This window comes from Diuraphis noxia, unplaced genomic scaffold (assembly GCF_037042655.1).
Source record: "Diuraphis noxia isolate RWA-SAM2 unplaced genomic scaffold, SU_Dnox_SAM2 contig0001, whole genome shotgun sequence".
NCBI lineage: Eukaryota > Metazoa > Arthropoda > Insecta > Hemiptera > Aphididae > Diuraphis > Diuraphis noxia.
Genome location: NW_028301711.1, coordinates 90,840,288 through 90,861,957, shown reverse-complemented (window position 1 = coordinate 90,861,957; position 21,670 = coordinate 90,840,288). Strand labels below are relative to the sequence as shown.

Below are 21,670 nucleotides of genomic sequence, written 5' to 3'. Positions count from 1 at the left end.
CCTGTCCTAAAATAATATAAACCAAGGAAGTAGCAGGGGGAGCGTGGTCTATGCTGTCCAGACACATAATTATGTATGTATACACGCTTGTATATCATAACAGTATAAGGTAGTTTTTTTAGAGGCTCTCTCCCGAAATAAAATCCTGGCTACGGTTACGCCCCCAATAGGAACTTCAATATGAACATCTCTTTGATGGTAAATATATATTATATCAAAATAAATCTTACCTTGCAGCTAGTAGCTAATTTATGCACATTGGTGTGGCCTCCCTATTCCAAATCATTAACCTCTCAATCAACTTCATTGAAGTGTTTGACCATCACGAAATATTCTTATTAAAAAACCCTAAGTTGTTAAATAATAAATCGTAAAATCAATGAATTATTAAGATATATTCCTAAATAATTAGTTTATACCTGAACACTATACACAGATACTTATTAGCACTTTAAAATAGATAAAATATTTTATTTAAGAACTAAATAAAATGAAAGGTCTTCACAAAATTAATAAGAAAAAAAATAAATGCAATAATAAAAACAACCACAAGGATTATATATTATTATAACTGCTATGTATTTCAAATTAAAAGTTATTAAATTAATCTTAGCATAACAAAGGTAATATGTATACAACATAATTATAACATAACATAAATAATTATAAAACTAAATGCAAGTTATAGGAAAATTTAATAATGGACCTTAAATGGTCAAATAATTTAATCTAATCAGTCCATATTTAGGTTGTTTAAATAAATAATAATCCAATGGAACAACAAACTGATTCACCATCCATCATTATCAGCTTGCTGCAATAAAGAACAAAAAAACAAAACAAAATTGAAAATAATTGCATTACACATATTTTAGTTAGATAATTTAATTTAGGAAACCCTTAAAATTAAGAGGATGCCAAAGCACTTTTTACTATCCAAACACAAATATACCAAAATAGGTTAAGCAAAATCAACTCAACCTGTATTCTTACTGAAAGTAACATATGCAACCATATGAACAAATTCACCTACTAACTAAGCAACTATCTTATTAGTTGTAATTGAGTTAATTGACATGCTTATAACTTAAATGGAAATTAAAATAGCCAATGTATGAGTATAATATTTTTAGTTTAGTACTATCAGAGTGAATTCATTAATATAAAAATTTGCCATTTACTATAGTGCACATGGGACAGAAACAACATAAAACATAACCCATTAATTTATTTATTTATTTAAAAACATACTTCACACTGTTAATGTGGAAAAATTTATCAATTTAACTAACAAAAAAAAAATTAAAATACAAAAATATATTTACCGTAGTCACTCTATAGTCACTGCATGCGGTACTACTTCCTCCATAGGAATCTCCTCCACCACCACCACCACCACCGCCACCACCTAAAAATGACGGCACTTCTTGTTCAGCCTGAAAATTAAAAATATATAATAATTCATCAGTAGAAAAAAGTTTTAAATTTAACAGACCTGTTTTAGAATCCTAACAAGTTCTGATGATAAGTTATTATCAGTAGAACTATCATAAAATGAAACTGCTCTGCCAGAATTACCCAGTCTTCCCGTTCGGCCAATTCGATGCACATACTCATCAATAGAGCTTGGCATATCAAAATTTATAACACAGTTAACACCCTTGATATCTGAACAAAACAAAATAAGATAACAAACAGCAAAAAAAAAAAAAAATGTAGATATCACAAACCCAGGCCTCTAGCAGCAACTGCAGTAGCAACTAAAATTTTCATTTTATTACTCTTAAAATCTCTTAGGGCTTGTTCTCTCTCTGGCTGTTCACGGTCACCATGAATACTAGTTGTAGGATAGTCTTTTTCACTTAAAAATGCAGCAATGAAATCAGCATTTCTTTTCTGTTCCACAAAAACCATTGTCCCTTTACAATCTCCTAAAAAAAGAATAATTCCAATACATGAACAATCATGACATACATAAATAATTTGCAAATAAATTTTAAGTAATCAATAACAACCTAAGGATTCTAAAACTTTGATCAGTTCTTTCTTTTTTTCAAACTTGGAAACCTCTCTAATTTCTTGTTTAACATCTTTGCATGCTCCTCCAATTTCACCCACAGCAACAAATACATAATTTGGTTTCAAATAATCTTTAGATAACATTTGAATATCCTCTGCCAATGTTGCAGAAAACAGAAGTGTTTGTCTAGTATTCTTCAAATTAAATTTAAAAAAAAAAAATAGCGTTATACATTTCACAAATTATTTAAAAATATTTGTTCATTGATATTTATAAAACACATGATGGTATTATTACTTACAACATCAACCATTGTTTCATGGTTTAATATTTTCTCGATATCTGGCTTGAAACCCATGTCCAACATTCTATCTGCTTCATCTAACACAAAGAACCTTAATGATTTAAATGATACGTATCCACGACCCACAAAATCATTTAAACGTCCAGGTGTTGCTACTAATATATGAATACCATTCTATAAATTAAAAAATACATAAAATGAAATTTGAATATTTAAATTAAATTTGAATTAAAATTTACAGCCAGTGTTCCCCTTTGATGTGATGTTGCAGTGCCACCATAGAGAATTGATTGTTTAATACAAGTTCCACAGGTCAACTTAAATACAACATCACGAATTTGTATTGCTAATTCTCTTGTTGGTGACATAATAATACATTGAGGTTCACAGTAATCCCGATCATAAACTAAATCTTGAGGTTGAGAAAGTAAAGTATGCACAATTGGCAAAACAAATGCAGCCTATATATAAATGCATTATATTATAATAATTTAACCAACAATTATAAGTTTTTAAACATTACTCACAGTTTTACCAGAACCAGTTTGGGCAGTAGCCATCATATCTCGTCCACTAATAATAACAGGAATACAATATTTCTGAATCGGAGTAGGTGTGGTGTAATTGCATTTTATCAATTTTTCTATTAATACTTCACGTAACCCTGAACTCTTAAAGGATTCAATGTGTTTTGGGACGGAATCACCACTAACTTTTACTTCAATATTTTCGTATTTGTTGAAATTGCTTCCAACCCCAATTCCATATTCATCATTTTCATCAATTTCTGGAGGTATATACGTTGGTCTGGGTTTATCAGAAACTGGAGGTTCACCATCATCACCACCAAAGTTTCCATCACCTCCTTCTTCATCATCATTACTTCTTTCCATATTTCGGCCTCCACCTCTGCCACCTCGTCCTCTGCCGCCCCGACCACGGCCACGGTATCCACCTTCACGTTCTCCGTCATCATTAGTGGACCATTCATCTGCACCACCGCTACCGCCATTTCCCCAACTATCACCATTAGAAGCTGAGTTGAAGTCATCATTATTTCTATTATTATAGTTTCCTCTTCCACGACCTCCTCCACGATTACCACCACGGCCGCGGCCTCTTTGGTACGAAGAACCAGACTCTTCATCATCCCAACCACTTTCAGACATTATAAATTCTAAACAAAAAATTATATTTCAAAAAATAAGTTATGTAGGTGAATTTAAAAATTAAAATCAATCCAAAGTATGGTTATAGTTTTACATAAATATGTATATCAACCCTTTCACTGCTATTACATCTGAAAAATGTACACATTTCGTCTATTCACTGCTTCAAAAATCCTATTACGTTCTGTATTTTATACTATATATTATATATTATCATTTGCCGATAATCATACAACTTCAAGAATCCCGAACTCTCATTATTTTAAGCTTAAAAAATTAGAACATTTTAAATAATTCAGAATTTGTTTAATTCAACAGTGAAAAGGTTAGTGTAGAAGTTAAACAAATATTTTAAATCACTGTATTTAGTTACTTTACAATATTATAAGATTAATTATTTATGAAAATTCTAACATTTTAAATTTTAAACACCTTTGTGTTTGTTTGTGGACTAAACTACAGATTATCATTGTATATTCAGTTTCTTTATCAAAAACAGAAAAGTTAGCAGTTCACATTTCAATATTTCATATTATGTCTTTATTAAAATAAGCCAACACTAACAAATGCATTCCTTGGTCACGTGAAAAATATACAGAGATGTTACAAAATTACACTATTTTTTCACAGTAAGAACAAACCTCAATGGCAACTAGCATGGTATGGATAAAAACAAAATGTATGCCCGACAACTCAAATTCAAATGTATATGTATACAAAATACAAGGTATATCAGAAAGACCTGACCAAAAAAAAAAATTTACTAATTAAACGTATGACAAAAATTGTTATTATATGATCAGTAAATAATTTAAGAAAAAACTCGTGTCAGCTAATTCTCAAAAATCATATTTTTAAAAAAAGAATTACGAATTACGTTCCAAATTGATTTTACCAAAATAATATTGAATTTTAAAAAAGTACTAAAAATAAAACTACTTGACTTAGATAAATCTTTTTACCGTCAAAATTATTCTTAAAATCAGATTTACAAATAGACTATATTGAATTTATCCAAACAATTTTTTATTAGATTAAATTTTTTTTATTTTCAGTACTAAAAAATAAACATGAAAAAAATTATCATATATGTAGCGCTAGGGTAGAAAAAAAGACAAATAAAAAAAACTGATTTGAACAAAAGTTATTCCAAATGTCAGTTTGATCTGTTCCACCCTAATACAAACTTATTACTAAGGCTCAGACTGTGTTTGGCAGGGTATTACATTTTTTGTTAAGTAAGCCTGAAGTTAGTTTCAGAACACTATGCGAAAAGTATTAGGTTTAAAGTGCATATATAGTGATTTTGAAGTTTAAAGAATATGTTTCTTAATTTTACTATTTTTTAGAACATATTTGTTGATGATCAATAAAAAATTAATAATTAGTCATTTGAAAATTCTTCAATAGAAAAATAAAAATAATATTTGTTTTAAGTTTTCATTAGGTATTATTATATCATAATTTTAAAATTCTAAGTATTGTAATATACTATATTAATATGTGCACACTAGAAATCTACTATGGGAATACAATTTTATTTTATTCCTTTACTATAAATATTACCATTTATGTATTTAATTAATTCTATAAATTTAATTTCTGGATATTGTGTTTAAAAATTAAAAATCAATATTTACTAATATTTGTATTATTTTAACATTTTTGTATTTATGAATACTAAAGGTACATCAACAAATCCAGCAACTTATGAGTAGTATTGACAGATAAACATAATTTATTAAATATTTGTTTATGAAAATGTTGAATTAAAAAAAGTGCTTATTTTTAAGCACATATTATGCACATGCATATAAGTACTATTTAAGTGCATTAAGTTCTAAGCCCTAAATGTAATATTTAATTAGGTAGGTAATAGTTATATAAAAACGTTTTCTATCTTATATTGCTCAATACTGGTACAAAATAATGGATAAGATGCCTAAGAGATACAAATAAAAATAATAATAGAAATAATGCATCAGTTAGTTAGGTTGCCGTATTTTTTTCCGTTGAATTTTTCAATGGGTGTTTTCTTAAGATTCTCTCAAATTAGCTAGTCAGAAAACACTGATGTTTCTATTAAACAAATAACAATTTTAGTTTTTTTTTTTTTACCATTTACTATTAAATGTTTAAGTTATCAGTCAGAGTTAAACTAAGAATAAAAGTTTATATTAATTTAAATATTTGACGGCCAATAATAAATTGCTTAATAGTCACTGAAGAAAATGTGTTATTTTAAATAGTAAGGTAGGTATATCATAAAAATAAAATAAAAGGGATATAATATCTATACATGAATTATACTCCATACATGGAAAATAATGTAAATTAAGAGTCAATAAATAAAAGATTATATTATAGTAACAGTTTATCTATTATGTTAAAAGATTATACTTAATTACAAGTCAAAAGTTGGAATATAGGTACCCCTATTATATTCTATATGGCCTAATAAATTTATATCCACAACCATTACTATGTTTATATGATGGCGTTAAAACGGTTTGAAATTAAATTAGTTTTAAATTCTTAAACTACATAGTACAAGAATACAAGTTTTTAAAGTTAAATCATATATAGGTAGAACACAAAAATGTATTTAAAAACATATCTAACAAAGAAATTATAACAAGCTCTATTACAAATTCTCTTTAAATAAACAATCTAAAAACACTTATTAGTAAGGTAAATGTTATTTAAGAACTATATCATCAAAATTATATAGAATTCTGAATTATTACTGTCATAGAATCTTTCCGTGTACCTATTAGCATATCAAATTTAACAAAATGCTTTTGACAAGATTCATTATACCAAATTAAACATGCCAATAGATTATGGTGTCTGGCACCAGAGCGGCAGAGCTGGAGTTTTTTAGTTTTTTGCATTGTATTAATTATTAAGTTATTAAATAATGTGTTGATAAGTAGGTTCTTATTTTAATGTATTTCAAAATCTTTTTTGACAACTTAAAAATACTATGAACATTTTAATATACACAATAAATAATACCACAATCAAAACTTAAAATAGTACATACAAATTGTTTAATATCAGTTATTATACATAAAAAGTAATTGTTACGAGTAAAAAATAAATATTCATTATAAACCTTGATACATGTTTTTTAAACCTACCATAGAACAAAATGATAACATACCTAATAATTATAATATATGAATAGGTTAGGTTAAACAAAAATGTTAAATAAAAAAATTCTATAAAATGTTTTATGAAGCTATAAAAAATAGCATATATTACTATCATATCTCTTAGTGTATGGACAGAGTAGAATAGATGATAGCCAAAATTAATTAATTTAATTTCTCATGAACATATACACTTAGTATTAAGAAAAAGACAAACTTTTCTTTTATTGAATTTTCAAGGATCAAAACAAAATTAGGTAGATAAAAATCAAAAAGTATTATATTCGAATAATATAACCTAACATATTATTATACATAATTAGTAGATGTATCGACAATTTGAAGAACAAATCAATTACTTAATGAAACTGAACTTCACTGAACTAGACATATAACTATCAAATGCATCCCCAAAATAAGACATAATATATTTTATAAATAGTATCTATACCTGTTGAACAAAAATTTTTCATCAATACATGTTTCCAGCACTAACTAGATTATGAGATTAAGATCATGATTTTACATCCATCAACCCCAAAATAAATTTATGTTTAGTGGGACTTGAAATAATTTAATGTTTAATTAAATTTCCAATTATTTTTAATGACAAAAAAAATTTAGAAATAATAATCAATATTTAATAATGAATGAAATTAATTTTAAAATAATTTATATTCATATTCAATTTGATCAATTTATATTTTTTTACTCAATATATTATGATTTAAATAAAAACATGCTCGATTTTATTTTGAATTTTATATGGAATCTATGGTGTGCCATGTGTATAATATGAATGTATATTGTATCTTTGTTATTCGACATTGAAAAAGTTATTACTTGTTTCAAAAATAAGCATTTAATCGATTTCACTGTCATACTGGTATAGATTAAGAATGTTGAAGCGGAACAAAAACACGTTACACCAAATAAACTAGAAATTTGAGAAATAATTATATATTGGTAGGTAGGAGTATTATCTAGACAACCTTATGTGTGGTTTTTTACTATATGTTAATTTTGAAGCGAGTTTAAGTATTTAAAAATTGTAAATTGTTTGTACATCTTAGGCATCTACGACATGAGCTCGTCAATATTATACTTTTACCTTTGAACTTTATTAGAGGTCAATTTATTCAATCTAGTTTTTAAACTAACGGAGCTACGGAGTTAAACGAGATTTGCTGAGTAAAATAAGTATGTGACAAACTTGTAAAACGGATACAACAAATGCGAGAATAATTTTATATTAATATTATGATATCCGGAATTATAAAATATGAAAAAATTAAGGATAAAGTTTTCGTCGTAATAAAAACATAATATCATTGGAGATAATACTCAACGAGATTGGTTCAACACGTATTAATAATAATAATACTACCTACAATGTATGGCAAAATCAAAAATATGCAACAATAATGAGTAGACATACAACACGAAACGAGAGAACTTAATCGCCACCACGTGACTTTTCGGTGCGGCGGTTAGCATAGTTAAATGCATGGTTTCTGAAAACGTGGTTAGGTGAACCAGATTAAAGTCGTAAAGAGATGCCACACACAATGGCATAACTACAGTTAACAATAAGAAAATAAAAAGCAACATACTTACGAGTCTTGGTAATAAACGCAAAAATAAAATAAGTTGTTTGGGCTCACAACGTGGAAGCGATCTGTAGAGCGTAGAGCAAATGTCGATCGGCGACAGGGTGCGTGTCGGCGGAAGAGCCAAAACGAAATAACGGCCGCGGACTGCGAAGCGTTTAATACCGTTTACCCGTTGATCAACTCGGTTCAGCGATAGGTGGGCGGGTGCGGTGCGGTACGTCGACGAGACGTGCAACTGGCACGGAGCGCGCTGGCCCGCCGCCGGTGTGGAGTCAGATCATGGAAAAGAAACCGTTGAAAGTTGCAAAGTTGCACACCACGACTGCACCGGTGGTGGTGAAATTCTATTGTCTTGGCGGTTCCGGCGAATCAGGACGCCCGGCTGCAGTTTAGTGTAATTCGCTGCAGTGATGCAGTGTGCGGGGAGAGAGGACTTTGAACATTTTCGGTACGGGTCTCCGTGACTGCGTCGCCACTCGCCAATAATATGATCATGTTATTTTCCCACCCGAAAACAATACATTTTTGAATGACGGATGTCGTTCGGTGGATTGAAGGGGGAGAGGTGAGCGAAGGCCGACTACGACGATGACGACGAACACCGCCAAATGCGGCGGCGGCCGTCGTCGCCTTTTCGATTTGAAGACAGAAATCTTTTCCGACACGTTTCCACGACTACACGACTGTATTTGCGCGACACGATGTGTAATGCATATTATACACGATTGAACGTCGAATGAATGAGATTTAAAGTTATCTGAATTACAGTAAACGTAAAAATGTCATATATTAATTATATTAATATAACCTATATTATTATCTGCTAATTTTACCATTACAACCGCGCGACAAGGCGAAATATAATAGATTAGATAAGTAATATAACTAAAGGATGTTATTTTTCACCTAGAATATATAAAAGTGTGTCAAAACATTTTTATTTTGAATATCTGAGAATGCTCGTCAACGGCGTAATATTATTGTAACTGTTTTTGTAATACATGTTGATACGTTACGGACAGTGTAGATTAATTCAAACTATTCATTTTTTTTTTTTTTGTAACGACGCTTCCGTTGTGAGGTGTGCCTTATTGGCTTTGGGCTATCTCAATATCAAATCTAAATAAAAAAGTTCGACGCTCAATAGATTCGTAAATGGGAACACGCCTTACTGTGGCACAATATAGCTCTAGTTCATACAGCGTATGCGAAAATTTGATAAGATTATTAAAAGAATTAGGCTAATAACTTGACATAAATACTACAAGAAAAATTTCGAATATTTGAAATTATGTTGCGTTAAAAGTGCATAACATTTTCAATTTAAATACAGCTAAGACTGATAAATGTCATACAGCATTTAAAAAATATTTTTTACACCCAGTACATTTTTATGGATAATGGATATTGTTGACATATTTTTATATTTTTAAATGACAATTCCAATTATTAAAATTAATTAGATTAGCTAACTGTTTTCTCTGGTGACATAGATGAAGTATTATTTTTATTGTCAATACGAATTAGCCTCCGATGTGTGGTCCTATTACACCAATTTTTTGGATAAATTCGAAATATCCTATTTGTATATCTGATTATAAGAACAATTTTGATGGTAAAAAGATTTATTTAAGTCAAGTAAATTATTTTCTAGATTTTTTTTTAAATTCAATACTTTGTTGGTTAAATTAATTTTGAACATAATAATTTTTTTTTAAATATGATTTTTGAGAATTTGCTGACATGAGTATATTTCTTAAATTATTTACTTATCACATAATAACAATTTTTACTATACGTTTAATTAACATAATTGTTTAATGTTTTTCCTATCTTTCTACACCCTGACCCTGTATATTATATTGGTTTTGATAATTGTGTTTATAGTGCATATGACAAATTATTGCAAATCATAAAAGTGGTAATAACATTTGAATTATTAAAGATTGTAACAATAACATAAAAATAATAAGACATACAATTTGTTTCACATGTTCCAGGATTTAGGAATATGACTTACTGAAAGGGTTAATTTAAAAACCGATTTTAAACTATATATATATAAATTCGGGATTTTTATATATTTTTTTAATCAGTTCGATAATTATAACAATTGATAATAAGTAAAAAAAACTATCATTAAATTAAATGCAATATCAAAAATATTCTTACAAATAAATGATTTTACGGTAAAACCACTTTTCAGTGATTTTTGGAACAGCCTAATTATATTGTAGTAAAAAAATAAAGAGTAAATAAAATCACGTTGACTTGACGTACTACGAGCAGTGCTAGCGGCGATCGTGTTTACTGCTTAATCGTGATTTTAAACTGCGTTGCATACCGCCATTTAAGTCACTCGGTCGTCACCGGGAGATACATACACAATACACTGATATACTCAGCACAATAAATTATTGCCTATAGGGCATAGCTGTATTTAATTTATATTCACCACTGATGCGGCACTTTTTTTGTTAAACACGTGTTAGTGATAAAACGAAGAGGACAATATTACTCGTTTGTATACTCCAGGTCTACAGACAATAGTTATCTCAGTCCATTTTCACAAAATGTACAATATGTATAAATATATAATATTTATACGGTTTTTGTATACTCAGCTAGTCAGCTATGATAAAATGTGTACCTAATATAATAATATATAAAAAATCTTACATAATCAGATATTGTAAAAACTACAGATGAGGACAAATTAATAATGGAATACCCCCCATGGCTACGACCGCTTTATCATTAAATTTTGAAATATTTATCGTAATCAAATAAAAACCATAATGTTACAATTTTCATATGGGTTTAAACTTGGTAACTTCAAAACTTACCAAAAAAAATCATAAAAATAATATTCTGAATATTTAATAAGAACAATATCACGTGGTCGTCTGCTCGTATATATTATACGGTTAATATATAAAATGTATAAGCGATTTTTTTCATAATGTATAGATATAAGAACTTAATTGATTCATTTTACTTTTTCAACTGATATATTTTTTAATTATTTAGTTACGTTTTACCTCGTTCTGGTATGTTCCGGGATTGTGGGACTCAATTACGTACACACCGAATGTTCTTTAATATTATTTCTATTATTCCTGGAAAATAATTATGTGCCGAGATTTCTATGTCGACAAATACAAATTAATTTTTATAATGTAATATAAACTTTATATACGAAAAATGATTACGGATGTGAATATGTTATCATGTGAACGACGTAATCAAAGTAATTGATAGAAGTTGATCTAAACATTCATTTATATTTATTGACATTTTGTTAAATTTAGTATCAAAAACAAAAAAAAAAATACAAATTAAAATTAATAGCACAACTATTAATAAAAAATCATAAAAACATGGCTTAAGTTAATGTAATCAGAGAAAATATAAAACTTTTATTTAAAATTGTAATTCAATATTATATTTTAAATCTTATAGGTAATAATTAACATGCCTTTAATAACTCGATTCGTTCTAACGGGACTATAGGTTCGCAAGTAAGTCAGATATCCAGAAATTCAGAATCTAGATAAATTATGGCTGTAATAGCCAATACTATGGCTGTAATAGCTCTATAAGAGTAGTGCTATAGTAGTTGTTTTAAAGCACCATATCACACTCAACATCCGTTCGATATCGCCTACGTCTAATACAATATATTACGACAGACGTTAAATTTAACGTCCAATGACGTAAAATGCTCGTGTACACCAGGCTTATGTTCACCAAATATGTGCTCTCATTATCAGTTTTTTAAACAAAATATTTAATCATTCATTACAATATTATATACTATACATAAGTATAGAGTATAGACGAATAATACAGTACCTATATGCTATATAGTATATTCATAATGCAAGATATTTTTTTATTTACAAATTAAAATCGACAATCCGCCAGTGTGTATATAATCTACCCACCAAGTACTAATATCATCTATACATAATAATATAAAATTATTATTGAACATAATATAAAAATTAATTTACGACAAAAATTAAAAATTGTTTTAAAACAGTGTTTTATCTTGATAAGTTATTGTTTATGAGTATTGCTTGTAAATAAAGACCGGATCTATATACATTTAAAATGTTATAATATGCATGCAAATATGCACTTAAGAAGTTCTGAATATGCACTTAAAAATCATAAAACATGCAAAATAAATTTTTGATTATTACAGCTTTTTATTTATGGTAAATTTATAAAATCAAAAATTCAAAACATTTATGATGAAAATATGCACTTAAAAATCATAAAACATGCAAAATACTTGGAAACTTTGGCATTGTAATTTAAAAAACACAAACAATGTTATATAAAATTAATATTATGTGTTTATTCAGTTTATTTTATACTACGTTGACGTCGTTGACTATTGCCGAATGTACACTTCGAACTACAGTCGTTAGTCTGTCAGTCTGTGTTCGGTAGTATAAACGATAGTCGATAACTCGATAATGTTAGATGAAGCAGATAAGATAAAAATATACAACGGGAAAATCAGTATACAATCTGCCTATTATATTTTTAAAAATATTTTCAATTTTTGTGTTTTGAACAAATTTGTGTATAATAATGGTACATACAGTTATAAAATTAAATTAAAATATTAAAATATATACGTAATATGCAAAAACATGCATTTTTATGGAAAATATGCACTTGTACCCAAATTATGCAAAAATATGCAAAATAAAAATTTGTAACATTATTTATTTAACTATGATTGATGAAAGCCCATTTACTGCATGTAATAGCTTATAAAGATATGAATATGCATAATATGCTAAATCCGGTCTTTACTTATAAAATTGGAATGGATAATAAAAAACCAATTTAGTTGAGTGTTCGACGTTTATAAACACGAAAATTTGAACAAACTATTAGAAAATGTTCAGTTTTATTAGTTATAAATTTGAATTTTGTTACATATTTCATATAGAAAAACTGAACAGGAAAATTCTAATTGAATTCCTACTAGAATCGTGCCGTGGGAGGTCTGAGAGGCATACGCTCCGGGCACATTGTTTTAAGGGGCGCCAACAATTTTTTTAATAATATTTTAAACTTTAAAAGCAGGGAGAATATTTTTAATTTTGCCCTGGGTGCCAAATCTTAACGGCATGGCTATGATTCCTATTATTATAATAATTTTGTAAAAGTCGAAATTGTTATAAGAAATAAGTATGTAACAAGTAAGTAATAAAATGTGAAATTTATAAATTACCGTACTGAATGGACGAATAAACATTTTGAGTATTAACTAATAACTACGATAGTAGGTAATTAGTTAGTTTGAGTGTGTTCTGTCATAAAAAAATCCAACTAATCCAAGTATTAAATTAAGTGATCTGGTGGACAGTAGTAACTAGCGAAATTGGTATTAATATTGTTTTAAACTATAAAATCAGAATAATGTTAACTATTTTTATTTATAAAATAATAAAATAAAACAAATAAAACAAATTTGTTTATTAATATTTGAGTATTTCATTTTTTAAATTTTATTAAATTACAACAATATAGCTAAAATTATTATTCTTGGTTACCTATTTAATATGTAATTTCATCCAAATTTAAACTTTAAATAACTATAAAAAATAGATTTTTTTTGCTGCAGAATTATCTACTTACGTAGAATCTTGTTTTAAAATTTCAATCTTTAGCTATAAAAGTTAAACATTTTATACATTTTTAACAATTTTTTTTTACCTCTTCGTGGTCCGTTAGCAACAGAACACCATGCATTGTGCTTTTTCGTTTTAGAATAATGAAATGGATCTTTTGAATCCCATAACATTCTATGTTTTTGGTATTCTTGTATGAGTAAATAAAAATTTTCTGTACTCCACTCCATATTAACAAAATATGATCGTAACATAAGTTCGTAATAAGTTGTATTTTAACTATTGATTTATTCGCTATATGTGCGTAATAAAATAGACTATGAAAAAGACTTCCAAACTGAGCGCCGCACACACACAAATTCTTTTGATACCAAGAGACAGACGGCTGAGGGTGAGTTGCGGCCCGACCTTTCGTTTCCGGTGTCGGAGACCGGTGAATTGCGGCCCGATAATATTTTAGGTATAGGTTAGTTGCGGCCCGACAATATTTTAGCGATAGGTGAGTTGCGGCCCAGGTAATTATCATTACATATGTACCTTACTTATATAATATATATTATATTATATACCTATTACCTATGTACCGTATAAACGAATAACGATAAACGAAATGTTCAATACGTATGGGAAGTTATATTTTTGTATATAATATGATAAAGATAATATAGATCGTTTTATCGTATTATCTGTCATATATGACTTATACATTATGAATGCTTTGATTTTTTTTGGACATTATTATCATAATATATTAGGTACACCAATTATACTTTTATTTTTTTTTTATTATTTATTATTTAATATAATGTCATAATATTAATATATTATATTATATTCTATAATTTTATGAATACTTTTATTTTCTTTACGACCAATATTAATTTAAGCACGACAATATTTATACTAGAAAATACCTACATAATATTGTGATGTTTATATACTATATATAGACATATAGTATATAATATATATATATATATATGTAATATATACATTATTGTATGGCCGCAATTCGTACGTTATTTAGGGTTTGGGCCGCAACTCACCAACACTGAGACAGACAACCGTTCGGGTCGTGTGCGTTGTACGGAACGAAATACTGAGCATGTGTCGACCGATCCATACTTACAGTGGCGGCGCCAGGGGTGGGCCACGGTGGGCCTGGGCCCACCTTAAAAAGTCTCGGGCGTCGGGCCCCCTCTGTGGCTCATCCCAAAAATTAAATTTAATCATACTAGAATACTAAAAATATCTCATGAATAAATCAAAATATGAAAATATTAAGTCATAATAGATGGCGTGAACAACATTTTGAATGGGTTGAAAACTATGCACTATGCTTTCATGCCTCATAAATAACGTGTATTTTCCAGCGGCTGAATACGAAAATAATAAGTTATCCTTACTAATTATTATTAAACATTAATCAATATTATTAATATTTTTTTTGAAAATTCCATGAACAACGGGATTAGATTATTAGATTAGATTAACCAACTATGATAAAGAAAATACAAGGGAAAGCATTCTATTTTTATATACTTTTACATGAATATATATTATTTTGTTAGGAAATAAATACTATTACTACATGTTTACAAATCATTGTTTTAGTAATTTAACACGATGAAGTGTAAAAAAATTGGAAGTTGACCCTCCCCCTCCTCCCTCTGGGAATTGCCTGTCATCACTATTGTTTATATATATAAATATCAAGTCAACAATTTAGCCCTCCCTAAAATATTTGTGCCCCAGCCTGGTCCACCTGGTATTAAAATTCTGGCGCCGCCACTGCATACTTATCTAAATTTTGACGCATGCTACAAAATTCAAATTCAAAAAATATAACGGACACACAAATTTGCTGTAATGTGGACGCATCTTTAGATCAAAATCCGCAATATGTAATTACTAATTATAATCAACGTAATGCGTAATACATAAATATATTAGTTACAAATAAACAATACATTGGTTGGGAGGGAGCCGAGTTGTAATTTCACAAAACTTTATAACAATACGATTATTTATAGAATGAGATTATAACAATTCTTATCAAGATATTTTCTTATATGTGTACTACGCAATTTATGTTTCAAACATATTTTGGTAATAAAATAATCATATCATAGTATCATACTATATTAGTATAGTGTATTAATTTCTTTACAGGTAGTTCTACATAATATAGTTAGGTACATCGTAATGCTTTATACCGTCATACCTCTATGGGCTCTATGGCTCTTTCTACATACTGTATAGTTAAGGTGACCAGATATAAAAATCCAAAAAAAAGTACATTTTAAAACTTAGGTCCTCCTCTGTCATAATTAACCAATGTGTGTACTTTTCTACCCATTTTTTCCATACCATAGCTATTAGCGGCCATGAGTCATCTCTATTTGTATAATTTGTTTTTTTTATCTAATAACTCTATTATTTTTTTCCTACAATCAACAATTAAAACTTATTATTTGAAATTATGTCAACTCATTTGGCGTGTGTCTAAGATGAAAATACTTTAAATTTAAAATTTTTTAAGTAAACTTAAACTAAAGTATAAATTATTGTTTAAAGGTGAAAATACCACGTGTAAAATTTTCTAAAATTATCTTCAGTTATGTTAGTTATTTGGTTATGTCCATTATTGTAAATATCTAAACGGTGGTAATAATCAAAATATAAAAAACCGTAAAACACATAAACACGTATTAGCTATATTTTTTTTAAAAAAGAGTACAATTTCATGTACTTGACACTATTGTTAAGGACACTAGGACACACGTCAAAAAAAGAGTACTGTCCTGCGAAAAAGAGTACGTCTGGTCACCATATGTATAGTGCATGACATATAATAGTCGATAATTGATATTATAATATGCGTTTTTTGTTTATAATTTACTTTGTTACCAATATACATTTTTATGAATAAGGACTTGGTACTTAGCCCTCCTGATTTCTTTAAACATTTCAAGAAAATACATTTTTATTTTTACTATAAAATAAATATAATATCAAATATTATAATTATTAATATTAAAGTATTTGAACAATAAACTATTATTATTTGGTCGTGTGTACAAGTCGTGTACAATTAATCGATAATTGAATAATACTTGTCTGGTCACCGCAATCGCATTGGACAAAAATAGCTCCTTTATCGGCTAAAGTGTTAAAAATCTCCTTTTTCATGATGAAATTTGGTTTATTAGTTATAACTTATGAACTTATAACTGTAGACTTCTCGGTTCTTTCCCGCGCTAAACAGTTTTTGCCCTGTTACGCACTTGTTGGACGGAGGCAACACATGCGGCTATTATTAGGTGGTTTTACACAAAGTGAACATTCGCTCAAAATTAAACACCTATATTTAAGTTACAGCGTTTACATAGAAATAATCGCTTAGATACAAGTTGCAAACAATCGCGAATAATCGCTTAGATACAAGTTGCGAACAATCGCGAATAATCGGTCTTGTTTTCATTTTGAGCAAATGTTCTTGCGATTTTAAATCGGCGTTGCCATTCTCATAAAATAATACAAAATGTGCCATACAAGTCAAAGTTATGGATCAGTGAAAAAAATCTTAAATAGCTCACAATTCACCTTATAAATAGCAATAATATAAGTGTGAGCTAAAATTAAATTGTTTCATTAAATAAATATTATGAACAGAGAATACAATTTTTATATCGCATGTTATAATATAAAACACATTTGTGTTCTGTCCGTTTTGTTAACAGAAATAAGTAAATTTTAGATTATTAGTTTCTAAACGAAAATGAATGTAATTAATTTAATAATAAAAAAACCATACTAATTTAGTCAAATTATTTAGTCAAATTATTTATACCTATTATTAATAGTGACTGTTATCATTAAGTAAATACGGGATTCCATCGTTGGGTTTATATTGTAATTTTATAAATAAAAGTTACCTTATAATAAATGTACTTTCATGATTCAAACGTAATAATATTTTATTCTTTGAAATTATCGGCTTGCAGATAACGAGTGAGCAGATGATATATTTAGCGCCAACAGTATTGACTATTGACACAAAATAAATGTGGTTTTGACGTCACATTATTTATAGACTGGCGGTTCAATACTATAATTTATATAATTTTTATCACTGTTCATTCCATAAAAAATACATCGATAGAAAACATTGTTTAAAAAGTCTTGACTTTTTTTTTTGGTATCAATATTTTTTCTTGAAGTGCTATCTTTTAAAAACATGTTTTTACTTAAACACCTACCAATAATATAAAGCTAAACCATTTTTTCATCAATTCAAACAATTTTTAGTATTTTGTATGATACACTAATCATTCAGTTAATTATTAAATATTAATAATATCTTATAAACTATTTCAATTCATAGTGTTCACTAGTTTAGTATTTTCCCTCCAATTAAGTCTGATGAACGCATTTTTATATATTATATCTTTTAACAATATCTTAACTATATTTTAACAAAGTACATATCACAAATGTATTTATTTGTTGTATTTTTGTTTTTGAGCCATCTGCTTAAGTATGTGTTACTTTGGTTATGTTCATGTCAGATAACACGTATAAAAGTGAGACACGTTTTATTTAATATTTAATTTAAATTTCTACATTTCCAACATAATACAGAAAACATCGAACATTTTGTAATAACACAAAAATAAAAGAAATAATATACTCCTAAGATTAAAATAAAAATATGAAAATTTGATACGAACAAGATTATTAATATTGGTTATAGGTTGATATTGGAAAAAAAAAAAAAAAAGGTAGTTATAAGTAGTTGTTATTGTGTTTAAGTAAATGCTTGGCAAACAAAAGGGACACAAGTCTTTGAATGAATGTCGGATTTATTATAAGTTATTATAGTAATATAGTTATATTTAGTTTTGCGCTTTACCTTCCTCCTAATCGTTGGAGGGTTCTCGAGGTCGTGATTCGAGAATGATCAAATACACCGTAATAATAAAATATTAATTATTGAATTATAAAAAATTTGAATATAAATTCACAAATATTACAAATATACATTTTTTGCTACCTGTTAATTTAGTCAATAACATAAATATTAAATAAGAAAAATAGCTTATTAATATTAATATTTAGTTTATAACTAATTATTTATAATATTAATAATACTTGTGCCTGAAAAGTATTCATAAAATGGATAATGAAAGTTTGCTGAAACAACGCTATCAATCAAAAAAAAATAAAAAAAAATAAAAAAATAAAAACGTGTTTTAAGCGTTATAAAAGCGAATGAGGGGAATATTTATAACAGGGAAGTATGCTTTGGATGTAATGGTTGTTGAACTGCAGCTACATTTGCCGTTGCCTCCACCACTGTGCACTGCAATTGCCGAACGCCGCCGTCAAGGCTACTGAAAGAGTAGCGACTACTTCATGCGCCCCTGGTACCTCGAAGTCTGTTTCGTCGGCGACTCGGTGTACCTTGCCGGTCAACATAACCAAAACGTCTACGAACGTATTTTTAATATATAATATTAGGCAATTTAATAACAATTTGAGAATTTTTTTTTTATATTTATGCAATAATTTAACAGTCAGTTGCTTAACATAAGCCAAAGTTTATATAATTATATAATGATTTATGAAGACTTATAATTAGGTATTATAATGTGCCTAGGTACCTTATAATTTTAATACAATTTTAAATGATAAGTTTAAATTATGTTAAATTTTAACAAGTCATGTCTTATGGTGATTGTTTACTGGTAAATACGGCACTGTATGTTACCCACATGTAAGACGGAGAAAACAAATGCGGATATCACGTCCTCTTAAGACCATAACATTATTGTTATTTACTCGTAAAGTCGTAAGTACTTACACGAATGTTAAGTGCAATCAATATAATAATATATTCATGTGTAAGCATTAAATTAAACTATATTATAATATGGTGTAATGATATGCTATCATAGGCGTGTTCAGACCTCATTCGCAGGTCATGCACAACAGTGGCATATCTAGGGGATGGGGAAACTGCCAATCCCCCCCCCAAAAAAAAAAAAAAATAAAATAAAATAAAAATTTCTGTTAGGGTTTGGGGATTTGAATTATACACATGATGAAAAATAAAAATTTAATATGAAAATAGAAATTGAGAAAAAAAGGTTCATATTATGCATCAAAATGTACTATTCAAATTTGATCAAATTTGCAGGTCATGCACAGGCATGACCCGTGGACACGCCTATGTATGCTATGCTCACATTTAATAATTGTATATTGCTTAGTTATCCAATAAAATAAATAACGGTCAAGTTGTCGCACGCAAATAACCATTAAACCCCGATAAATGTATTTAATCACTGATGGAAGGAACGATCTGTATTGTTTGGTCATGTAGGAACCCAGACGTAGTTGTGTCAATGTGTCGCCACACGTTTGATCTATTTTGTGTGCCTGTGTGTCAGCCAGAGAAAAGGAATGGCCCAATGAGGACCTCTGCTACCAAGGATAACGGTAAATCTTTAGGATCGCAGAGGCCTTTGATGGGGCCGCCTGCGACCCTGGCTGGCTTGACCAAGTCGTCTCCTCTCATCAGTGCATGAGCACCATCCAACACTAAAACAACCTCAAGAGTGCAAGAGCACCAGTAAAAACTATTCGACACCAGATATTGCGAGCGACAGCTGGACCGTTTCCTTTTTAAATCGAAATTTAACAGTGTTGTTTTTCTTTAATCTGAATGTTTAATAAAAAACCTTTATTAATTATCTTATTGCGTCAACTGCGCATTCAAACACAGCTACGAATAAGGTAAGGCGAATGCGCATCAATATTCATATATTTATATAATTTTATATATTATGTATTATATTGCATTTATTAAATTTTTTATAATTTAATAATAATATTTTATTATTACGGTGTACTTGATCGTTCTCAAATCACGACCTCGAGAACCCTCCAATGCTCCGGTGATCAGGAGGAAGGTAATAGCGCAATTTTAATATTTATATCTGGTAACTAATTCCCCAGCTCTTATAAGAGTAGAGAACAATACAGATCCTTTAGTGTAACTTAATAAATCAACCAAACACCATTTTATTTCTAATATCTCCCACTAATTAATATAATTATTGGCAGGAGCATTAGTTGTATTTAATAGTTGTATTATCTTTACTCTTTAGTTATTTTAATTATTTTATTTTATTACATTTTATATATTTTCTTTAATTTTTGCGTTATTACAATAGTACGTCAAAATATATAGTCTTTTAATAAATAATAGTAAATGTAAGCTGTTTGTTTAAGTTTCATTTAGAATTCTTCTCGTCATTGTAAAACCAGTACATTCATTACTTAGCAGTCACTGGCCAGTCAGCATGTTATACATATTAATACATTCATAGGTGTCATGCTAATGATCATAATATTATTAATTATACATATTATGTATACTCTTGTGTCATTAAAAATATCTAATACGTCTAAATATTTGTAGAAAATAGCTATCTTTTACTTCAAACAAAATATTTAATAAAGCATTTTTTTGTCCATTAATTTCTTCATAATCTAATTCATTCTGATAATTTGTGACTAAGAACATGTTCAACAAGGTAGCTACAAACTATGCGCGTATTCGTTGTTCGCGGTTCTCGATTTATATACATTTATTAGTCATTTTTTGATATCACACGAAATCACACGAATTTACTCATTCGAATCGATTCGTTCTCTTTTATCTTTTGATTTTACCACCCTTTG

The 21,670-nt window shown here is 28.4% G+C and overlaps 1 protein-coding gene across 2 annotated transcripts; it reads right to left on the bottom strand.

The window, feature by feature from the left end:
- Positions 1-537: 537 nt before the first annotated feature.
- Positions 538-8,458, bottom strand: LOC107167522 (ATP-dependent RNA helicase vasa-like). Of its 2 annotated transcripts, none has more exons than XM_015516610.2 (9): positions 8,262-8,458; positions 2,852-3,501; positions 2,564-2,785; positions 2,322-2,498; positions 2,016-2,214; positions 1,731-1,931; positions 1,496-1,668; positions 1,326-1,436; positions 538-814 (listed from the first exon to the last, which is right to left on the bottom strand). In XM_015516610.2, the coding sequence occupies exons 2-9, from the start codon at positions 3,491-3,493 to the stop codon at positions 791-793; spliced, it is 1,749 nt and encodes a 582-aa protein (XP_015372096.1). In that variant the 5' UTR covers positions 3,494-3,501; positions 8,262-8,458; the 3' UTR covers positions 538-790. The 2 variants fall into 2 exon arrangements, with proteins under 2 accessions (XP_015372096.1, XP_015372095.1); XM_015516609.2 differs by having other exon boundaries at positions 8,266-8,456.
- Between the last annotated feature and the right edge of the window lie 13,212 nt (positions 8,459-21,670).